The sequence below is a fragment of the Lichenostomus cassidix genome, chromosome 24 (genome assembly GCF_008360975.1).
Source record: "Lichenostomus cassidix isolate B80296 chromosome 24, HeHo_3.0, whole genome shotgun sequence".
NCBI lineage: Eukaryota > Metazoa > Chordata > Aves > Passeriformes > Meliphagidae > Lichenostomus > Lichenostomus cassidix.
Genome location: NC_139504.1, coordinates 1,959,737 through 1,978,581, shown reverse-complemented (window position 1 = coordinate 1,978,581; position 18,845 = coordinate 1,959,737). Strand labels below are relative to the sequence as shown.

The 18,845-nt window shown below is 55.3% G+C and overlaps 1 protein-coding gene and 1 long non-coding RNA gene across 2 annotated transcripts; one reads left to right on the top strand and one right to left on the bottom strand.

The window, feature by feature from the left end:
- Positions 1-509: 509 nt before the first annotated feature.
- Positions 510-12,552, bottom strand: ADAMTS15 (ADAM metallopeptidase with thrombospondin type 1 motif 15). Its single transcript, XM_085081608.1, has 8 exons — positions 11,428-12,552; positions 7,116-7,248; positions 6,418-6,585; positions 5,730-6,013; positions 4,968-5,145; positions 4,681-4,862; positions 3,957-4,132; positions 510-3,538 (listed from the first exon to the last, which is right to left on the bottom strand). Exons 1-8 carry the CDS (start codon positions 12,340-12,342, stop codon positions 2,761-2,763), a joined length of 2,814 nt encoding a protein of 937 aa, XP_084937734.1. The 5' UTR covers positions 12,343-12,552; the 3' UTR covers positions 510-2,760.
- A 2,503-nt stretch (positions 12,553-15,055) lies between these two features.
- On the top strand, positions 15,056-16,429 carry LOC146427465 (uncharacterized). The gene is made up of 2 exons (XR_014856394.1): positions 15,056-15,262; positions 16,154-16,429. It is a non-coding gene; the product is annotated as an uncharacterized LOC146427465 (long non-coding RNA).
- Positions 16,430-18,845: the final 2,416 nt, after the last annotated feature.

The following is an 18,845-nucleotide window of genomic DNA, read 5'->3' as shown; positions in this document are numbered from 1 at the left end:
ACATCCCTGAGCTGACACATCCCAGGAGAAGGAAAGGCTTTATCTCTCCCAGTGCCACAGGGAGGAAAGAGGGCTCTGACTCAGGGAGGGTGTGCTGGGAATTTCAGGAGGAACACACAGACATGGTTGTTCCAGGATGTGAGAGTGCTGTTCCAGTTTACATCAGTCCTTTTAACTCTATAATTCCTGTTATCCTGACCAAAGGACATCCTGATTCAAGCCTAAGGCAAACCAGTCTCTTTCATTTAACATTCCCAGTTCCCTTGGGGCTCACAGGGACTGATTCACCACTGGACTCATTCAAGTTGGGTTTCTTTTTTACCAACAACCAATCCTGTAGCAGAACCAAGTCAGAATAAACCTGTTGGGCTGTTCAATGTGATGGTTTTGTTCTTTAGTTAACGAGCTGACATCAGAAAGGGATCAGAATCACAATAAGACAAGAAATGCCCTGCAGCCACCAACAAAACAACTTTGGCAGGACTGTGTAACTTTAAATCCAGCAGGTGTAACTTTAAATACAGATTTATTTCAGGTTTGCTATTGATGCACAAACAGCAGAGATCGATGTTCAGTATACATGGTATACACAAAGCAGCCAAGTACCATCGGCATCTCCGTCCTTTCGCTGCACCCTCAGCGAAAGAACCACACTCAGGGAATCCCTCCCCTCCTCAGGAACGAGGTTGGCAACTTCTTGGTGGCTTGGAAACCAGCTGTGGGATGGCAAGATGCTAAAGGGCAGCTCCTCAGAGCTCTGTCCCCAGAGGAAAGCGCAGCGGGCTCAGATATGCAGGAAAACCCTCGGAAAATGGATGTTCATGGGAATGGAGACCTGGAAGGGATTTCCTAAAGAACATTAACTCCTGTTCCCTGCTGTGCAGAGCAACCACAACATCTGCTCCTGGCTCTGTGGAGCAGCGTGGAGACCTAAAATATTATTGTGTTGAAAAAAGGCATCACATCAATCCAGGCAGGACGAGCCCACAAACATCATCACGAGGAGTTTCCAAGCTGGTGGGAAGACCTCACAAGGGAACCCTCATGCCACCTGTCCTATTTCTTGTCACTCTTGTCATCCCTTTTTTCTCATCATCCCTTTTTTCTCGTCATTCTCACCTTGCCCACAGCTGGACACCTTTTGGAGCCACCCAAGGGCACACAGAATTTCCACATTTCCAAGGGACTGAACAAGCAAGGCAGCCTCCAAGCCTCTCCTTGCCCTGGTGGCACCTTCTGCCTACCCAAAATCCCTGTTTCATCCCTAAAATACCCTTCTGCTGATCCCAGTAACTGCGTGGCTTGACCCAGAAGCTTTGGCTTGCTGGCAGTCACAGCTCATTAATTAAGAGGCACCTTCATCAGTGACAAAGCAAAAATTTCCATTGTGCCCGATAGTTTGATCTGAGCAAGGGACCTAAATGATGGATTAAAATGGGGTTTGGGAGAGGTAAAACAGCCTCTGAGCACAGCAGGCATGATGCTACAAAACTGTCAGAGGTACAGAATAACCCCAGAGGTACTGAATAACCCCAGAATGACTGGAGGGGGAAACTGGCTGTAGATGCTTTGCAGCAGCAAGAGGTTCAACAGTTTCTCTTTCCCTGCATGCCTGAACCCCACTGAGCCCCTTTTTCCCCAAAGACCCAAATTAATCTTCCCCTCCCTCAGCTCAAAAGTGATGCCAGGGAGGTCACCCCAGCTCTGATAGAGCTCAGAATATCTCAGGGAGGCTTAACACAGAGGAAAAACATCCCAACCTAGTTAAAGGTGGGAGGCTGTGGGATGTCTGGGTATGACATACTGGTCCCAGTAAGCATTGAGCACCATTTTGTGAGCAGAGTGAAGTATCAGTGACTCGGGAGGCTGTGTCTGACCCTGTGGAACTCCAGCACAGTACCTTGTGGCTTTTCTGGAATGACACCTCAAACTTCAGGCCCACAGTGATCCCTTTTAGCCCTGAAAAGCTTCAGGTGGACCAGGGTGTGAGGGAGTTTTCACACAGCCCCATCCCAAAGCACCATAGGAAACCTCAGGCAGGCGAGATCCCCCAGGAATAACGCCAGCCCTGCCAGGCAAGGTTTACATCCACCAGGAGGGGAGGAAGGAGGTTAAAAAAATACAGAGTTAAGCACCATAAAATTTACACTGGTCAGGTCATAAACATGAGGAGAGAATGAAAATAAAGCCACCACCTTCCAGCCCGGCCCGGGGATGCTGCTGGGACAACAAAGTCACCACCAGCAGGCCCTGGAGGCATCAGTCCCAGCGCCTCATCGCACCGGTGGTCATTGCATTGGTAAATCCTTTTGGTCCTGTTTAGCATGAGTGTTGGGGAAGTCCAGGGAGAAGGGAGGTAGGGTTGGTCCTGGGAAGGTGGGGGGGAGGCTTCAGCTGTGCAATTTCGGGGTATCTCCCTGCCTGCAGCACAGATCCACCACAGGCAGGGATGATCCTCCTCGTTTCCATCTGTCCCCCCAGTCCCCAGCCTCCACCGGTGGTTTCCGTGTCGTTCAGTGGCTTCGAGGTAGATGTTCATTCCCGCTCTGTCTCCAAGCAACCAGGTCGGTAAAGCCCTCTCTCCCAGGTGCGTGGGGTTATCCCCACACCCAGGTCCCTTTTTTTTCCCATTTTTTCTTATTTTTCCCCCTTTTGCTATGTGCTATGGACATCTCCCCCACTCCCAACCTCTGGCTGCCGCTTGGCCACACCCAGCCGTAGGAACACCACGCCCTGCCTTGCAGACACCCCTCGACCTGCTCAGCACGGCCTCAAGGTGCAGAAATCCAGCTCCTGCGGCTTCCTCCGAAAATTGCAACTCTCCCGGGGCAGCAGGCGCCCTGTGGGGACCAAGCACTTCAACACCCGTCTCTTGAAGCCCCGACCGCAGCTCTTGGAGCAAGGAGACCAAGGTCCAGCTTCCCAGGCCGGGCAGGGCTCCCCGCACAGCCGGACGTCGGCAGGGCGCTGCGCCGCATCACACTCGGCGGCCGGCTGGCCGTAGGAGTCGCGACAGGCCACTGACCGCTTCTGCAGGCCGTCGCCGCAGGTGACAGAGCACTCCTCCCAGCCGCCCACCGCCCACTTGTAGGAGGGACGCTTGTAGCTCGGCCTGCCGCCATCCAGGCGGTTGGACAGGCTGAGGACGCTGTTGTTGAGGTCCGGCGGGGTCTTGCCCTCCTTCTTGTAGGATTTGTCCTCCTTGCTCTCCTTGGGGAGGTAGAAGGAGTAGCGCACCCGCGGTGGGGTCATCTTTCCCACGGAGAGCACCTCCAGAGTCAGGGGTTCCTGGATGGGTTTGAAGGCCTGCAGGCTCTCGACGGCGGTGCCGGTGCCGCTGTAGCGCAGGACGCTGCCCTTCACCATCAGGTCCCTCTCGACGGCCGACACGATGAAGTGGCCGTTCAGCAGGTACTTGCCCTGCGCGTTCTTCAGCGCCAGGTAGTTGTCGTCGCTGATGAGTCCCTTGTAGCCCCGCTGGCGGATGTCAATGTTGGAGGCACCAGCGGGGATGACCACCACGAAGTTGTAGCCGTGCCTGAAAGAGAAGAGCAAGCAGGGCAGACATCAGGCACTGATACTACTGCGTTACTCCAGCCCTCTGCAGCTACAGCCCTGTGATCCTCCCACCCTACATTTGTCTTCTTCCTGTGAAGATTATTTTGAATCTGCTCCCTGCGTTGAGTTTTGCCTAGTCTGATGTCACCCAGGAAGGTGCTTCAGCTCCTCTGGCTCGACAGCACTGCATCAGCAGAAGTCAACAGAACATTAAATGTGTCCTGAAGGCTTCTCCTTCAGAGCCAGCCCAGATCTCTGGGCAGTGATGTAGACGAGCTGCAGAGATTTTGCTCAGGATGGATTTATCCCATCACCATCTCCCCAACCATCCTGCATCCCCCCACACCCGAAAGCAGAGCTGGGAGAAGGGGAAGCACACAGAGTCATCAAACACTTACATTGGTTTTGTGAACAAGCCCGAGACCTTCTTGCAGCTCTTGTTGTCTCCTCCACAGACACTGCATTTGTCAAACTTCTTCTTGGAGCCCAACTTCCCATCACAGCCTGCCTTGATGCACTTGCCCTGGACGCAGACCGAAGTGGAGTCCGGGGAGCAAGGAGTGCCATCCACAACCTAAACCAAAAGGTGAGCAAAACAAGCTGCTGCATTTCCCTCTCACACCCCCCAGGTCCCCCAGCTGTGCCCATCCAACCCCAATCCATCCCACAGGTCCTGAGGAGATGCCAGCAGGCACTGTGCCACTCTTTGCTCGTGTTCTGCTTTGCAGGCATGATTTCTGGGGTCTCTGAGAAGAGATGGATAGGACTACATCCCTTTTCTGCTCCCATCTGCAGGATTTCCTGCCCTTCCAATCGCAGGGAACAAGCTGCACAGGGGACATGGCTAACACTGCCCCGATCAGTCCCGTGTCTGGATGCCCACCCTGTCCTGCCCATTGCTTCCCCAGCACCACAACTATCATCCTCTATTCCAGAACTATAGGAATATGCCAGAAGCACTTTTACAAGAGGTAAAAATGAGATCTTCCAGAGGAAGCCCCAAACTGATTCATACCAGACTGGTGGGCTCCCCTCCTTCACCACCTCATCCAACACCATCCACCCACCAGACAAATCTATTCCTTTCCAGGCATTCTGGAGCCATTCCCCAGTCTCACCAACCTTGGGTGCCAGCACATAGAAGTATCCAGTGCCGTTAGCCCGGCAGATGAGCTTGCACTTATCCCGTGGTGAGACACCAGAATATTTGGGAACCCAGGAGACAGAGGCAGTGAGGCGATTCGTGCTGTGACTGTAGCCATTGAAAGCCTCACACTGCTCCTCACGGAAGCTCTTCCCTGGCACTGAAAACAAGAGAGATGTGGGGTTGGGCAGCAGCCTGGACATCCAGCTCTAGTTTTACAGGGTTGCTAGAGCTGAAGCTGAAGAGGCAAGGCTCCAGCCCTCACCTGCAGCAGCGCAGGGCTCCAGGTTGCAGGAGCGGTACTTGACGCGGATGCCCTCGCAGTAGGAGCCGCCGTTGGCCGGCACGGGGTCAGTGCACTCCCGCCTGGCCAGCTGCACACCACCGCCGCATGTCCGAGAGCACGGCCCGTACGGAGCCCACTTGGCCCAGCCACCGTCCACCTGCAGGGGTGGACAGGATGAGGCGCTGCACACCCTTCACATGGAGCCAGCCCTTCATGAACAAAACCTCCAGCCACCCACAAACCTCCCTTGTGAGGGGGAAAGGAGGGGCAGGTGCTGATCTCTTCTCTGGGGTGACCAGGGACAGGACCCACGAGAGTGGTCTGAAGTTGGGTCAGGGGAGGGTTAGGTTGGATATTAGGAAAAGGTTCTTCCCCCAGAGGGTGCTTGGGCACTGAGCAGGCTCCCCAGGGAATGGGCACAGCCTCAAGCCTGCCAGAGCTCAAGAAGCATTTTGGACAATACTCTCAGGCACATGGAAATGGTCCTGAGCAGGGCCATCAGTTGGACTCAATGATCCTCGTGGGTCTCTTCCAGCACAGCAAATTCTGTGAAACTTGCCCAGGGCTGTCTGGAGCAGAGCAGCATTCTCACTCCTTGAGAAATACATGACATCCTAAGGATCTCCTGCTCTTTCCACATCACTGTCCCCACACTGGGTCTCCACCATGGTGAGGTTGGGGACAGCACCGTCTGGGAGTGACCCTGCAGGCTGTTTTTGGGGCTCCCAGCACAGTACTCACCCTGTACTTGCTGACGTTGTGCCTCTCCACGCAGGCACCCTTGAGGCAGAAGCGCCCATCGCCGCAGGCTGTGCCGTCAGCCCAGGGGAAGTGCCGCGTCTGGCACACGATCTGCCCGCGAGCCTTGCCCGTGCACCACAGCTTGGCGCAGTACTGCATGTAGGGACAGGGCTTGGAGCCCACCCCAAAGGCCAGCTCGCACTGCTGGTTCAGGCTGTAGCTCGTCCCTGGCAGGTCCTCGGGCAGCGGGATGGGTTTGGCAGGCTGGTCCAGCAGACAGTCCCCTGCAGGAGTGGGGAGAGAGGGTCTACCAGGTGCTGGGGGGTTGGATGGACCAGAGCAGGGAGGGGAAGCAGTGCTGTAGGGAGATGAGTGAGGGACTGGGCCAAAACTACCCAGGTGATGCCCCAGGGATGCCCTTGGAGTTGGCTGTATCCCAGATGCAGGTGATTCCATCTCCTGCTGTGCCAGCAGCCTGAGCACAGATGCCACTGCTGGGGACACCCAGGAAGTCTGGACATTACAGAAATGCTGCCAAACTCCCATTTCCTTTTAAATTTATTTACAGAGCCAGGAGAGGAAGTGCTCTGCAGCCAACCATCTTTTCCCAGTGAACACCTGCAGGGTCAGACCCTGTTCCTATGGCATAGGGACACAGGTAGAGGGTGAGAGGCACAGCAGGGCTCACCGTGGCCACTGTCAAGGAAGTCGGTGATGATGGCAGCGCTGCAGGCTGACCAGGGGTTGGCACGGTCGATCTGGATGAGGGTGGGGGACATCATGTGGTTGGTCTTCAGCCGGCCAAAGACCTCCTCACAGGCCTTCACGTTGTCGTGGGGCATGTTGAACACGTGGCCTGGGGGTGAGATAAGGGAGGAGCATGAATAACCCAGCACAGCACGATGAACAGGGCCTACCCCAGCTCCTTTCAGGGGACACTGAGACATGGAGTGGGACAGATCCCTGCAAGGATGGCAGCTGTGGACAGCCCAGGAGAGCCAGCAAACGTTCCAGCTCTCTCCCGGGTGCTTCATGCACATGGAAAGCACATGGGAAAGGAATGACCAGGGAAATTGCGAGGAGATGGTGACAGGTGAGTTCAGCACTTGCCCCGCTCTCTCCTCCCAGAGGGAGCTGTGCCCTCTGCCTGTTATTTCAGGACTCCTGAATCCTGGAAACCCAGCTGTGGTAGCAACCAAAGCCTTTTGCTTCCTCAGCAGCCCTTTCCCACCCAGCTCAGGGCGAGTCTCGTACCCAAGGTGGAGTTTTCCCATCACCAGACACCACCTATTGTCTCATCTCCCACAGCCCAAAACCAGGGACATTTTGAACCTTGCCAACTCCTGGAATTCCTCCTGAGAGGAAGAGGAGAGCAGGGAACCTTACCCAGCTCGTGGGCGGTGGTGAAAGCCGAGGGCAGCCCGTCGTCCTCGATGACAGAGCAGCTGCGCTTGGGATCACACATGGTGCCCACGTCTGCCATTCCCAGCGTGTCACACGTGGTGGCACCACACAAGTCCTGCCAGTCACAGAGGGAAGGGGTTAGTCCTGGGACAGCACAGACATCACTGTTCCCCATTCCCACCCCATCCCAGGTCCCCCATGAGGAGCTACTGATGAGAAGAAAGTCCAAAGGGATGGGAACCACACCAGGATACAGAGGCAGGAAACATCAGTTCTGACTCAGACAGGCTGCAACGGTGAGTTTGCATTTAACCCTGGCACCAGTGATATGTGCAGCATCCTGCCCTGCCTTCAGCAACAGCTTTTCCTACCCAAGCAGCTCCTCTGGCCAGGGTGGAGCTGGTTTTGTCCCAGAGGAGCCAGTCTGGTACCCTTCCTCTAAAGTGTGAGCTCAAGGACTAGACCCAGGTGGGCAGACGGGAACACATCTGGCTGTGGACTCAGGGCTGAACCACTTCTCAATCTCATTTCTCAACTTCTCCCAAGGAACAAGAAAGCCCTGGACCAGGTCCAGAGCTTCCCAAGGCTACAGAAAGTGCTCTTGCCTTCCCAAGACCCTCTGCAGCCATCCTTCAAGGAGCAACCAAGCCCAGCTGATCAAAGAAGGAACAAGCCCAGGCTTTCACCCTAAACTGAGGACAGCCAGATCCTACACAGATGCTGCCAGGAGAGAGGCTGGGAAGGGTCTCTTCGGGAAGGGTCTCATTGTAGACAGATCTGCCATTCTTCAGGTGCTTGTGACAAAAAAAGTCCATTTAAGACACACCAGTGATGGAGCCTGGCAGGAACCTTGTCCCAGGTGCTCCCTCCCCTGCTGGGGTGTGGTTTTGGGAGGGCTGGAGCATCATCCCCTCCCTCGGTGCTGCCCCAGAGCTGCCAGGGAGGCCGGGCAGTGGGCAGGGAGCTGTTTTACTCATGAAAAGAAAAGTAAGGGACTCGCTGGGCGCTCCCATGCTATAAATAAGTGTGATTCATGCTCAGCACTCGCCCAGCCAAAGCGCCTGGGTTGCTCAAAATCCTGCAGGAGCTGCTCTGCCAATATTTCCAGCAAGGTTTCCAAGCTGAAGGCATTCCCGCGCAGGCAGGTTCAGCCGTGGGTAAATAACAGTCCTGATGACTTCAGAGAGCCCCAGCCAGGGCTGAGATGGCTTTAACAGGAGACCTGGGGCTACGGAGTGTGGAGGCACAGGCAAGACCGTGATCTCCAGAGAGGTGAGTGAAGAAATGTCTGGGTCTGCTCTGGTGGTGGAAAACCCCGTCACACAGCTGGCTTCAGCGCTTTGCTCCATAACAGTTTTCCCCAGCAGATGGGATCCTGCTGCATCCCTGATGCCATCACACCTCAGTGTCAGCAGGGGGAAGAGGTGGCAGCGACATCCCCAGTGGCAGAGCCACCACTGACGGGCACAGGTTGATTATTGGTGCTGGCAGCCCAGGTGCAGAGTCCCAGTCCCAAAACAGCACCAGGAGCCAGTGCCATCACCCTGCTGAGCCAATCCAGGGGTGCAGCTCTCCCAGGACCCCCTGCCCCTGCTCTCCTCAGCGCTGGGGATTTGGGGGTGAAGGTGGGGCAGGGAGAGGAATGACACAGAGTCACAGCTCGCAGCTCCTCGCTCGCTGCTCTTTGAAGAGTTCTTTCCTCGCCGGCACAGCAAGCTCTTGGCTCCCAGCCCAACACCTGCACTGACACACTGACCCACTTCTCACTCTGAACCTCGCTGGGAGACACCAGCAGCGGCTCTTCAAGGGGTTTTCCCTCACTCCCCACCACAGCCTCCTCAGGACAGCCCGGGGATGCCAGGCAGCATCTCTGGGCTGTAATGAGAGGTCCTGATCCCCCACCTGAACACCTCCTTCAGCCTTGCCAGCTGTTGAGCCTGCTCAGGAGGGTAGGAGGGAGAAATGGAAGAGGTTTAGGGTGGGAAAGTACTGTGCAGAGCCAGCTCTGCCTTTGCTCACTGTCACCAGTGTCCCCTGCTGCCAGCAGATACAGGGAGGATGCTTGGTCCCCCAAGGGGCAAATCAGCACTCTCCTGCCAGCCTGACCTTCCCATATGGGACCTTCTGAGGCTTTTCATCATCACTGTGAACTTCTCCAGATGTTCCACAGGTCAGTTAGGGGGATTCTTGTGGCTTGTGCATCAATTCACCTACTCAGAGAACAGGTCATAAGCACTCTCCCTCCCACAGAGGCTGCCTGTGTGCATCCAAAACAACTCCAAAAAGCTGAGGCTTGAGCTACAGTTTCCAAATTCCCCCACAGCGTCTGCCACGTGCTAGGCTGCAGCCAGATGTTCCTTCATGCAACATCCCTTTGGTCTCACAGTGAAGCAAAGACGTGCAGCAAACATTTGCTGATGAGACATCAAGGTCCAGGATGGGTGGAAGAATGGCCAAGCCCTTTGCCGAGGTGTGCAAGGATTATTTCCAAGAGGCAGGAGGGCAGCTGAAGGCTGCATGCTCTGCAGGACCCTCCAACAAGCAGCAGCTCAGGTAGGAAGGAGCATTTGCAGCCACCAGCTGATCAGGACTGAGCTTCCCGAAGGCAAATCCATCGTTCAGCACGACTGACGGTGGGAGGGAGCAGATCCAAGCAGTAAGAGAGAGCCTCATTCGTCAGCAGCTCATTGACACCACTGAGAACTGCCTATCAACCAGCCTCGAGGTGAAATTTAAGTCGGGGGCTTATGTAACAGCTTTTTGGCAGGAAGATAAGCTTCGGGATGTCAGGGGACCACAGATGGATGCACTCAAGGAAGGCAGATGTCTCCCTGACCATGTGCCTTTGCATTGAGCTTGCTTTGGGGTTTCAGGAATGAATGGTTTAGCAATGTGTAAAAAATGCAGCCCAGACGTGATCCACATCTCTTGAATCGCTGGGATCAACTCTGTCCCACGTGCAGCTCCAGTGACCTCAGTGGGTTTCCACCAGAGATGGAGCTGGCTGGTCCCTGCAGAGGTGTCAGCAGTGTCCTCCTCCTTGAGCAGCCCTGTGCAGCCTGGGCTTCAAGCCTGTCTGTGCTCCCATAGGATTTGCAGCTGGCCCGGGGCAGGGGGGACAAGAAGACAGACAGGACCAGATCTCACAGGTGCTGCACAGCATCATTCCTGCTCCAGGCCGTTGGCAGCCCTCACTGAGCCCAGACTAGGGACAGCTGAACTGAGCTGGACACTATACCCTTCCCACCCACAAGTGCTTGACCTGGAAAAACGTTTTGGGAATGGTCTCCCTAACACTGAGGGGAGTTCCTGACCTGTCCCTAATCCAAAAACATCTGGGCAGGGATAGGGGAAGGAGAAAATGCACAGAGCCTTTGCTGCCAAAGCCTCCTGCAGCCAGGAGAAGACGTGACTGTCCTCTCCAAGCTGGGCTCATCCTCCTCCCATCCCATCAGTGATTTTGGGATGCAGGCACTGACCTGATGCCCACACTGAGACAGGAGTGCAGGGAAGGAGGAACAATGTGGGGAGGCTCTGGGAGCTTCGGTGTCGCCCGGTTTTTGGGAGTGGGAGGATGCAGAGCTCACCCCACACCCCACATCCCTGCAGAGCCATGCCCAAGGCAGCTCCAAGCCCCTCTCCCACCGCAGGGATGCAGCCAGCCCAGGGCAGCAGTGGTACTGCCTCTCCCTCTCCCCACTCGAGGGCTGCAGCGCTGGCTGAATCTCTGGTGCTTCACTTCCAGCCCTGAACGGGATCCATGCAGCTCAGCCAGTGCGCGGAGCAGAGCTCCAGGTTCTCAGGAGGACCTCGCGCATGAGTCAGAGGGAGCCGGGAGAGGTTTTTTTCTTGGCAGGTGGCACTGCGAGCTCTTCCCAGCTGGGGAGGGGGAAGCGGGACTGTGCTCCTCCTCTTCTGGGCTCACACCGCTCGTTTCGGGGCACGCCAGAGCCGCGGGGCGCTTGCCAAGGCTCCTGCACGGAGTGCCAGGTTTGTGCCCGAGGAGCAACCTGCCTTCGGACACCTCCTGGCCTCATTCACCCCGTGGCACGGATTTTTCCAGGCTGCTGGCCAAAACCTGCCCAGGGGACGGCAAGGGCTGGCTCAGGTCGGCTTGCTCCACGCCTCTGCTCCTCCCACCCCTGCATCTGAGAGCGGAGGTTCCCTCGGGAAACAGGGATCAGCCACAGGCACAGCTTCCCCCATCATGCACACAGGTGGCAGAACGCCTCAGCCCAGCGCGGGGCTCCTGGACAGGGGGGACAGCTCCTCCGGGCCACCCCCCTGCACCCACCTGCTTGGTGAAGAGGATGGCGGTGTCCCAGTACTCGGGGTGCTTGTCGCTGACCTTGTTCCACTTCTTCTGCCAGGCGCAGAAGTTGCGGAGGGTGAGGGCGGCGTTGCTGGTGACTTTGGGCCCCTTGTCATCCTGCCCGATGAGGAGGAACTTGACTACGGAGATCTGGATGGGGTTGCGGATGCTCGGGTGCTTGTAGAGGCGGGCGGCCGTGGCCATCAGGGTGAGCAGGTAGTGCTGCAGGTCATCCCCGTGGAACTTCACCATCGACTCGTCGGCCACCACCAAGGTCTCCACGTAACGCGGGACCGAGGCAAAGCGCTTGGCGCGACCCCCTTTGCCCCCCGCACGTCCCCGGTACTTGTCGAGCGCCTGCAGCACGCCGGGGGTGAGCCCGGAGCCCACGGCACAGCGGGATGCTCCGGCCCCGACGGGGCGGGCGGGGCTGCGGCGCTGCAGGCGATGGACTCCCCCGGCCGCCCCTCCCGCCAGCGGGCTGATCAGGTACTCGGCTCCCCGGTAGCCGAAAGCCCCCCGGAGCCCCCCGCACAGGCTGAGGGCGGCGAAGGACTCGCGGTCGGCGTTGACATCCCCCGAGTAGAAGCAGTGGCGGAGAGCGGGCGGCGGGCGGGCGGCTGCGCCCAGGTAGTGGGCGGCGAAGGCGGGCGCGATGAAACGGGCGTCGGGGGAGAGGTGCAGGTAGAAATCCTCCCCGAAAGCCGAGAGCTGGATCACCACCGCCTGTCCCCCCCGCGGGGGCTCGGCCGGGCCGCCCCTGAAATAAGCCGGCCCGTTGATGTCGGGGTCCAGGCGGAGCGGAGTGACCAGCGCGGAGTCGGGCTCCGGGGGTCCCGCCGAGGGCAGGCTCAGCCCCGGGGCGCCCAGCAGCAGCAGCGGCAGCAGCGGCAGCATCGTCTCGGCAGGCTCAGGCTGGCGGCATCGGGGTTCGGGGGAGGCGCGGGGGGGAGAAAGCAGGACCCGGCCCCCCCCTTCCTCCCTCCTCCTCCTCCTCCCGGACCCGCGGAGGCTGGAGGAGCGGAGCAGCCCCGCCGGTACCTGCTTTGCGGGGCGCTCCCGGCTTTATAGCGCGGCAGCGGGGTGAGCGGGGCGCGGCTTGGCCCCGCAGCAGCCACTCCGGGCCGGAGGAGCCAGCGGGGCCGGGAGAGAACCGCGCTCCGCCCGGGGCTGCCACCGCCTCCCGGGGCGGAGCGGGGTGGGCTGGGGGGCGGCACCGCCGGGAGACGGGAGGGGTGGAAGGATGGGGGGGATGAGGTGGGATGGAGTGGGATGGAGTGGGATGGAGTGGGATGGGGGATTGAGATGGGGAGGTGTAACGGCTGGGATGAGATGGATGGGATTGAGGAGTGGGATAGGATTGTGTGGGATGGAATGGGATGGGGGGGTTGGAACAGGATGGAATAAGGGGTGGGGTGGGAGGGAATGAGGTGGGATGGGGGCCTGGGATGAGATAAGGTTGGGTGTAGGACTGGGGTAGGATAGGGTGGGATGGAAAGGACTGGGATGGGGTGTTGAGATGGGATGGGATAGAGGATGGGATGGGATGGGATGGGATGGGATGGGATGGGATGGGATGGGATGAGGTGGGATGTGAGGGGTGGGACAGGATAGGATTGGGGTGTTGGGTGGGATGCAGTAGGAGGAGATTCTTCACTTTTATTCCTGCAGCAAAGAGGGGAACTCTGCAGCCCCCCAGGGATGCTCCCACCTGCCACTTTCCAGTTTTTCTGGATCCATCTCTAAGCGAAGGGATGGAGCTCTGTGACCCCGCGGGGAGGAGGCCTCTGGTTATAACAGGGATGTGCAGGGAAGATGAAAGGTCATAGAATCATTGAGTAATGGAATAGTCTGGGTTGGAAAGGACCTTTAAAGGTCAGCTATTCCAGCCCTCCATCCTCTGCTCCGTGATGGCTTTTGGGACAGTTCAGCGGAGTAGGGAACCTGCTGCTTGGCAGCTGAGGGCTTAGTTTCCCGATTTATTCAGGAAAATGTATGTTTTTCACAGCCCAGGGGTGTCTAGCACTGAGATCTGGGTTGTGTCCCTCCATGCACCTCCAGACCTGCCACCCCAATGAAACACTGCCCCGGCAATTCCTGCATCCAGACCAGGGGAATTCCTCTTCTCCCCGGCAAAACAACTTCCAGTGATCACCAGAAGTGTCTGTGGAGGACGCTGGGGCAGTTAATGCTCTCAGGAAGTAGAAAGATGTCATTGTGGATGGGATTTTTGGAGTCAGGACAGCTAAAAGGAGAGCAGTGAAGAGTCCTCAGCAACGATTGTCGCTGAGGAACAGATTAATCAGCACTAATAAGCACCACGGTTTGGTTTAGTGATGACATTCGGGCCTCTCATGGACAAGCTGGCTTCGATGTGATCTCAGCAAAGGCTGAAATGCTTTGAAATCCAAGTAGAGCTGAAGAATGTGTGCATGTATGAAACAGAACCCAAGGTTATTGCCTAAGGCACAGAGCCCACAGCCCACAGCCTGGCTCTTTTTGCTCTCAGAGCATCCCCATGCTGTGGTTTGCTCAGTCGTGTGCCTTGCAGCTGAACTTGTGACCCAAAATAACCAGCTGACTGCACTGGGCTGAGGGAATCAGGGGTTTGTCTGCTGGCCAAGGTGCAATGTGCCCAGGGATGCTGATTATGGGCAGCACACAGAGTGGAGGGAAATGGGCAGCCCAGGGAGTGGAGGAGCAAGGGAAGAGGGACAGCCTTGAGCATCTTGAGGTGCCAGGAGGGAAGTTCTCCTTCCCATGGCCTTGCTTTGCTCAGCAGGATGAGTTTAGCCAAAGACCACAGCAGCATCCAGCGTGCCACAGGGTCCCAGAGGTGCCACCAGCTGCCTCAGCCTAGAGGTCATCAAGGCAGAGTTAGTCACTGCAGCCCCTCCATCTGGGAAATCTCATCAAGAGGATGAGTCAAACCAAACTGGCAGCAACTTTATCTGCAGCCTGGAAAACATTTGATTGCCTCCTGATGGGGAAAGACAGGCAGAAAATGCAAGTGGCTTGGCTCTACCTGAGCCAAGACCTGCTGTGTGTGCCAGGCACAGGACTCTCTGTGTCCCATGATCCCAGCTGTGTGCCAGCATGTGGGGTGGAGGCACAGCGATGGATCAGCTCTGCACAGCCTCCCCAACCCTCACTCAACAGCTGGGAATCACCTAGCCTGAAGTTGCTTTGTTTGCAAACCCAACCATCTGCCACTTCGTTTTCCTGCCCACTAAATCCAGGTAGGAAACGGAATGAAGGCAATGGATGGTGTTACAAATCAAAATGCAAATTAAAATAGAGAATAGATATGGGAAATTGGGAAAATTGTAGGAAGAAATCTAAAGTAGAAAAGCAGCAGAGCACAAGGAACAAATATTGGTCACCCTTTCCAGGCAGCTCCAGGGGCACGGGAATGTTTCAGAGCACTCCACAAGAGAAGGAGACATTGTTATTTTAGTTTTCCCCTTGCTCAAGGAAAATCAAGGACATGATGGGATTTTTCTCTCTGGGATGAAGCAGCAGTTGCTTGTACCCCACAGCCTGGGGGTGGAAGCAGGAAGGAGCAGATCCAAGGGAAGGAGAAGGTCCAAGGGAAGGTCCAAGGGAAGGTTCAAAGGAACACCTCAGTGTCATTCCATGTCTTTCCAGGTGCTTGGGGCTGAGCCTGGCTGCTCCTCACCCCCTGGATTTTGTCTGGATTTGATGGAAATGGGATGAATATGTGTGACTTGAAGGAGAGCACAGAGAAAGGAGGGAAGGGAGGTGGAAAATGCCTTTGGAACATTCTGAGCAGCTACAGATAATGAAATATATTAAGGTATATAAGGTGAATTCTGCTTCTATTTTGATTTTTGTCTAGAAACCACTTTCAGGTAAAGCCTATTTCACTCAGGCTTGATCCATTGCTCACTCTGATTTTGAAATACCAGTGTGAGCTGCTTTGCAGTGTGGATTCTCCTTCTCCTATCTTCCTCCTGCTTCATCCCAAGCATCTCCAGGAAGCGACAAGTTATTTTCTTTCCTTTATTCATCACTGTGATGCAAATGTGTTAATTTTAAAATACTAAAAGAGAAAAAAATAACCATCTCCAACCTCACATATCTCTTGGATGTTCCAAAAAATAGTTTTAAGTAGACCATCTGAGAATTTCAGGCCAAATAAAGAGCAGGAAGGAATTTAATTAGCTTTATTCTGGCTGTGTGATAGGACAGAAGGGCAGGGTGCTCCTCCTGGGATTTCCCATGCTGTCCTACGCACCAGGGATGGTGGGAGAAAAGGATCTTTGCTTTAAATGTCTTCAAGCACATATCTATGTGTCCCACAACAAAAATCCAACCAGCCTGCTCCCCCTGTGCACAGCAGAAGGATCTCTGTGCCTTGGTCATCCCTGTGACTTCTCCCATGCTCCTGACACAGAGTGTCACCTCTGGAATCTGGCACAGCTTCCATGTGGGAATATCAAGGTGTGGTGAAAAGAAATCCAGGGTAACTCTTGGTTTTGCCCAATTTCCAGCTGGTATTGCAGTTCATTCACTCTGAAAACATCTAAAATTCCCCCCTCTCTTCACCCCCCTTGATATTTAAGGCTTTCTCCTGTTTGAGGAGCAGAGACTCAGGTTTTTCCAGGGTGTTTTACAGTTTAGAAGAGCTAGATCACAGTGCCACCCATCCCAAAAACCAACAGCACGTGCTCCTTATCACCTGCAGCGTGGAGATTTCTGCCCCAGAGCTCACAGAGTCCATCCCTGATTAATTCCCTTTCTGGGATGCTGGCTTGGGGAACACAGACACCAAAGATGCACAAAGCCATTGAGATTTCAAAAGGCTGAAGCTGCAGGGTGAGCCTGAAGGGTCGTGAAAATGATGCACATCTGGAATAAACCTGATGCACATCTGGAATAAACCTGAGGTGATGGAGATTCCACAAGCCTACTCCTCCAGGTTGCTTATCAAACCATTATAAAGTTCATTCATTTTCATCAACCATCTGAGAGTGGAATAGAGAGGAGGGGAGTTGTTTTCTGGTTGGTTTTTTTTTTAATTGGTATGAAAGAGTATTTTCATTATAAGATGCCACATTTATTTAATGAATTTATGGGCTGCTTCATAGGAACAGCAACCCTAGGGCAGTTGGAGGGTTCTGGAGGGTTTTAACCCCAGATCAGACACAGCTTTGGAGTTTCAGGACCAGGCAAGCCCTGGAGGATCTTTTCACTGATGTGCTGCTCTCAGGACACCTTGGAAGCCCCAAGACCCAGAGGGAAGTAGAGAAGCAGCTCCCCAGGGAGGAGACTGCAGTGCTGGAAATAGGATTTAGCCCTTGATTTTGGAAAGCCATAAACCTGCTTCCCTCACACCTGGAGCTCCAAAGCCACCCTGAGGCAAGGCTGCCCTCTGGTGCCACAGCCTTGCTCCCTAAATCCGGGTAGGAAACGGAATGAAGGCAATGGGTGGCGTTACAAATCAAAATAAAAATAGAGAATAAACATGGGAAATGGAGAAAATCGTAGGAAAAAAAAAAAATCTAAAGGTGGTTTGGAAATTAGAAGTGGAATCCTTACAAATCGTATCACATCAAATTAAACCATCAGATCACAGGCATGGCTCTTGATGTGCCCAGCATCAAGGGCATCAAATATATCAGAGGCAGCACCGTCAGCTGATAAACCAAGACCCAGCCTGGTTGTTCCTGCCCTTCTCTGACTCCTAAAAATCTTATTTTCCCACCTTTAGGGGATCCAGGAGAATTAACATTTGCCCAGCATCACCCTTACAGCTACCAACCCTCTGGTGCTGCTGATAAATCATCTCCAGGGATGAGCTGCTGCAGTGGGGACATTCAAATACAGCACTAAGGGGAAGGAAAACCCATTTTTAATGTGGTTTTGAGGGACCAAACCCTAAATCACGACCACTTTTAAGGCAGGAGGGCCCTCTCGTGGCTGTGGCCATGGGGGGAGGGGAAGGCAGTGAATGCAGATTCCTCCTGGCACATTTTGCTATTTAATTCACTCACTGGCTCCAAACCAAGCCCAAATCTCCCCTTTCCTCAGAGGAACAACCATTTCCCGGACTCAGGTTTACCAACCTTCCCTGCTAGGATGGTTGCATGGAAGGCAACTTAGCAGGACACAGGCCAGGACTCTGATTTAAAGCCCAGCTGCTCTTCTAGGAGAGATTTCCGCCCACCTGATTACTTTAAATGAAAACTATTGGAATTGGTCCTTTTGCCATCAGGTGGGATTTGAGCTGCCTGCGGGATCCCCTCGCTCTCGCTTCCCGGAAAACTCCCAGCGATGGATTTTGGGTTTCCCACCGCAGCGCAGGGCAGCACTGACATCTAGTGGTTTCATTTTCGAAGACTGGAGCTGCTTCATTAGCAGCTCAAATAATTGTCCTGAGTGTTTGCTCTGCGCTGAGGGAAAAGGGGAATGATTAAAGCTCAGCCTGGAGCTGCAAATTTGGATGTGAAGTCGTTTGCAAAGCAAGGAGGGGACAGCAAAGCGTCCCAGACTCCCCCGAAACGGGGCAATCTTGCTGCTGCACAGCAGCACCAGCAAATGCAACGTGGGGCTCATCCTGGTAGCCAAAAATCCCTCGGGAGCAGCAAAACCCCTCCTTGGGCAGGAGGAGCCCCTGGGGAAGGTGCAGGAGGAGCTGCGCGCTGCCTGGCTCGGCAGAGCTGGGGACGTGCGGAGGGGAGCGGGCAGACGTTTGCAAGCTGTTTGATCAAAAGGGTCTTTAAATCACACTGACTGGGGAGTTAATGGCTTTCACATGCTCGGGCAGCCCCTGGAAATGAGAGCGGGGGGCGACGATTGGTGACGGCGCATCCTGCAAGGGGTTAAGAAGCAAGAACCCCAAAAAGTCTTGAGGTGTTTCATCCTTTGCTGGGAGGAGATGCAGAGGGGCAGCCAGGTGAGGTTTTGTCCTTTCCCAGCGCGTTTTTGGGCTGGTTTGTAACGAGCCCGGCGAGGCTATGAGGAATTCCAGCTACTGTTTGCAGAAGGAGCCGCTAATGAAAACCAGCGGTGCCTCCAAGCTAAGATGCAAGCGTGTCCTCCCAGATCAAAGATGCAGCTCCGGGAGCGGAAAGCCGGGAATAAATTACATCCTGTTGCCTGCAGCCTTACCTGTCCCAGTCGAGAGCAGGGGCAGCTCCTCCCTGCCTCCCCCCGCAGGAAGGCAAAGCCCGGGCTGGTGTTGGCACCTTCAGTGGGGTTTGGGGATGGAGGAGGCAGAGGAAGGGCTCACTTTTGGCTTCTGCTCCTGGCGCTGCACTTTCCTGCTGGACACAAACTGTCCCGAGCCCGATGAAGCTGCAGAGGGAGGAAAACCCACCCAGGTCAGTGGGGAGATGCAGCTCCAGCTGCAGGCTGAGCTCCCTGCCAGGAGAGCA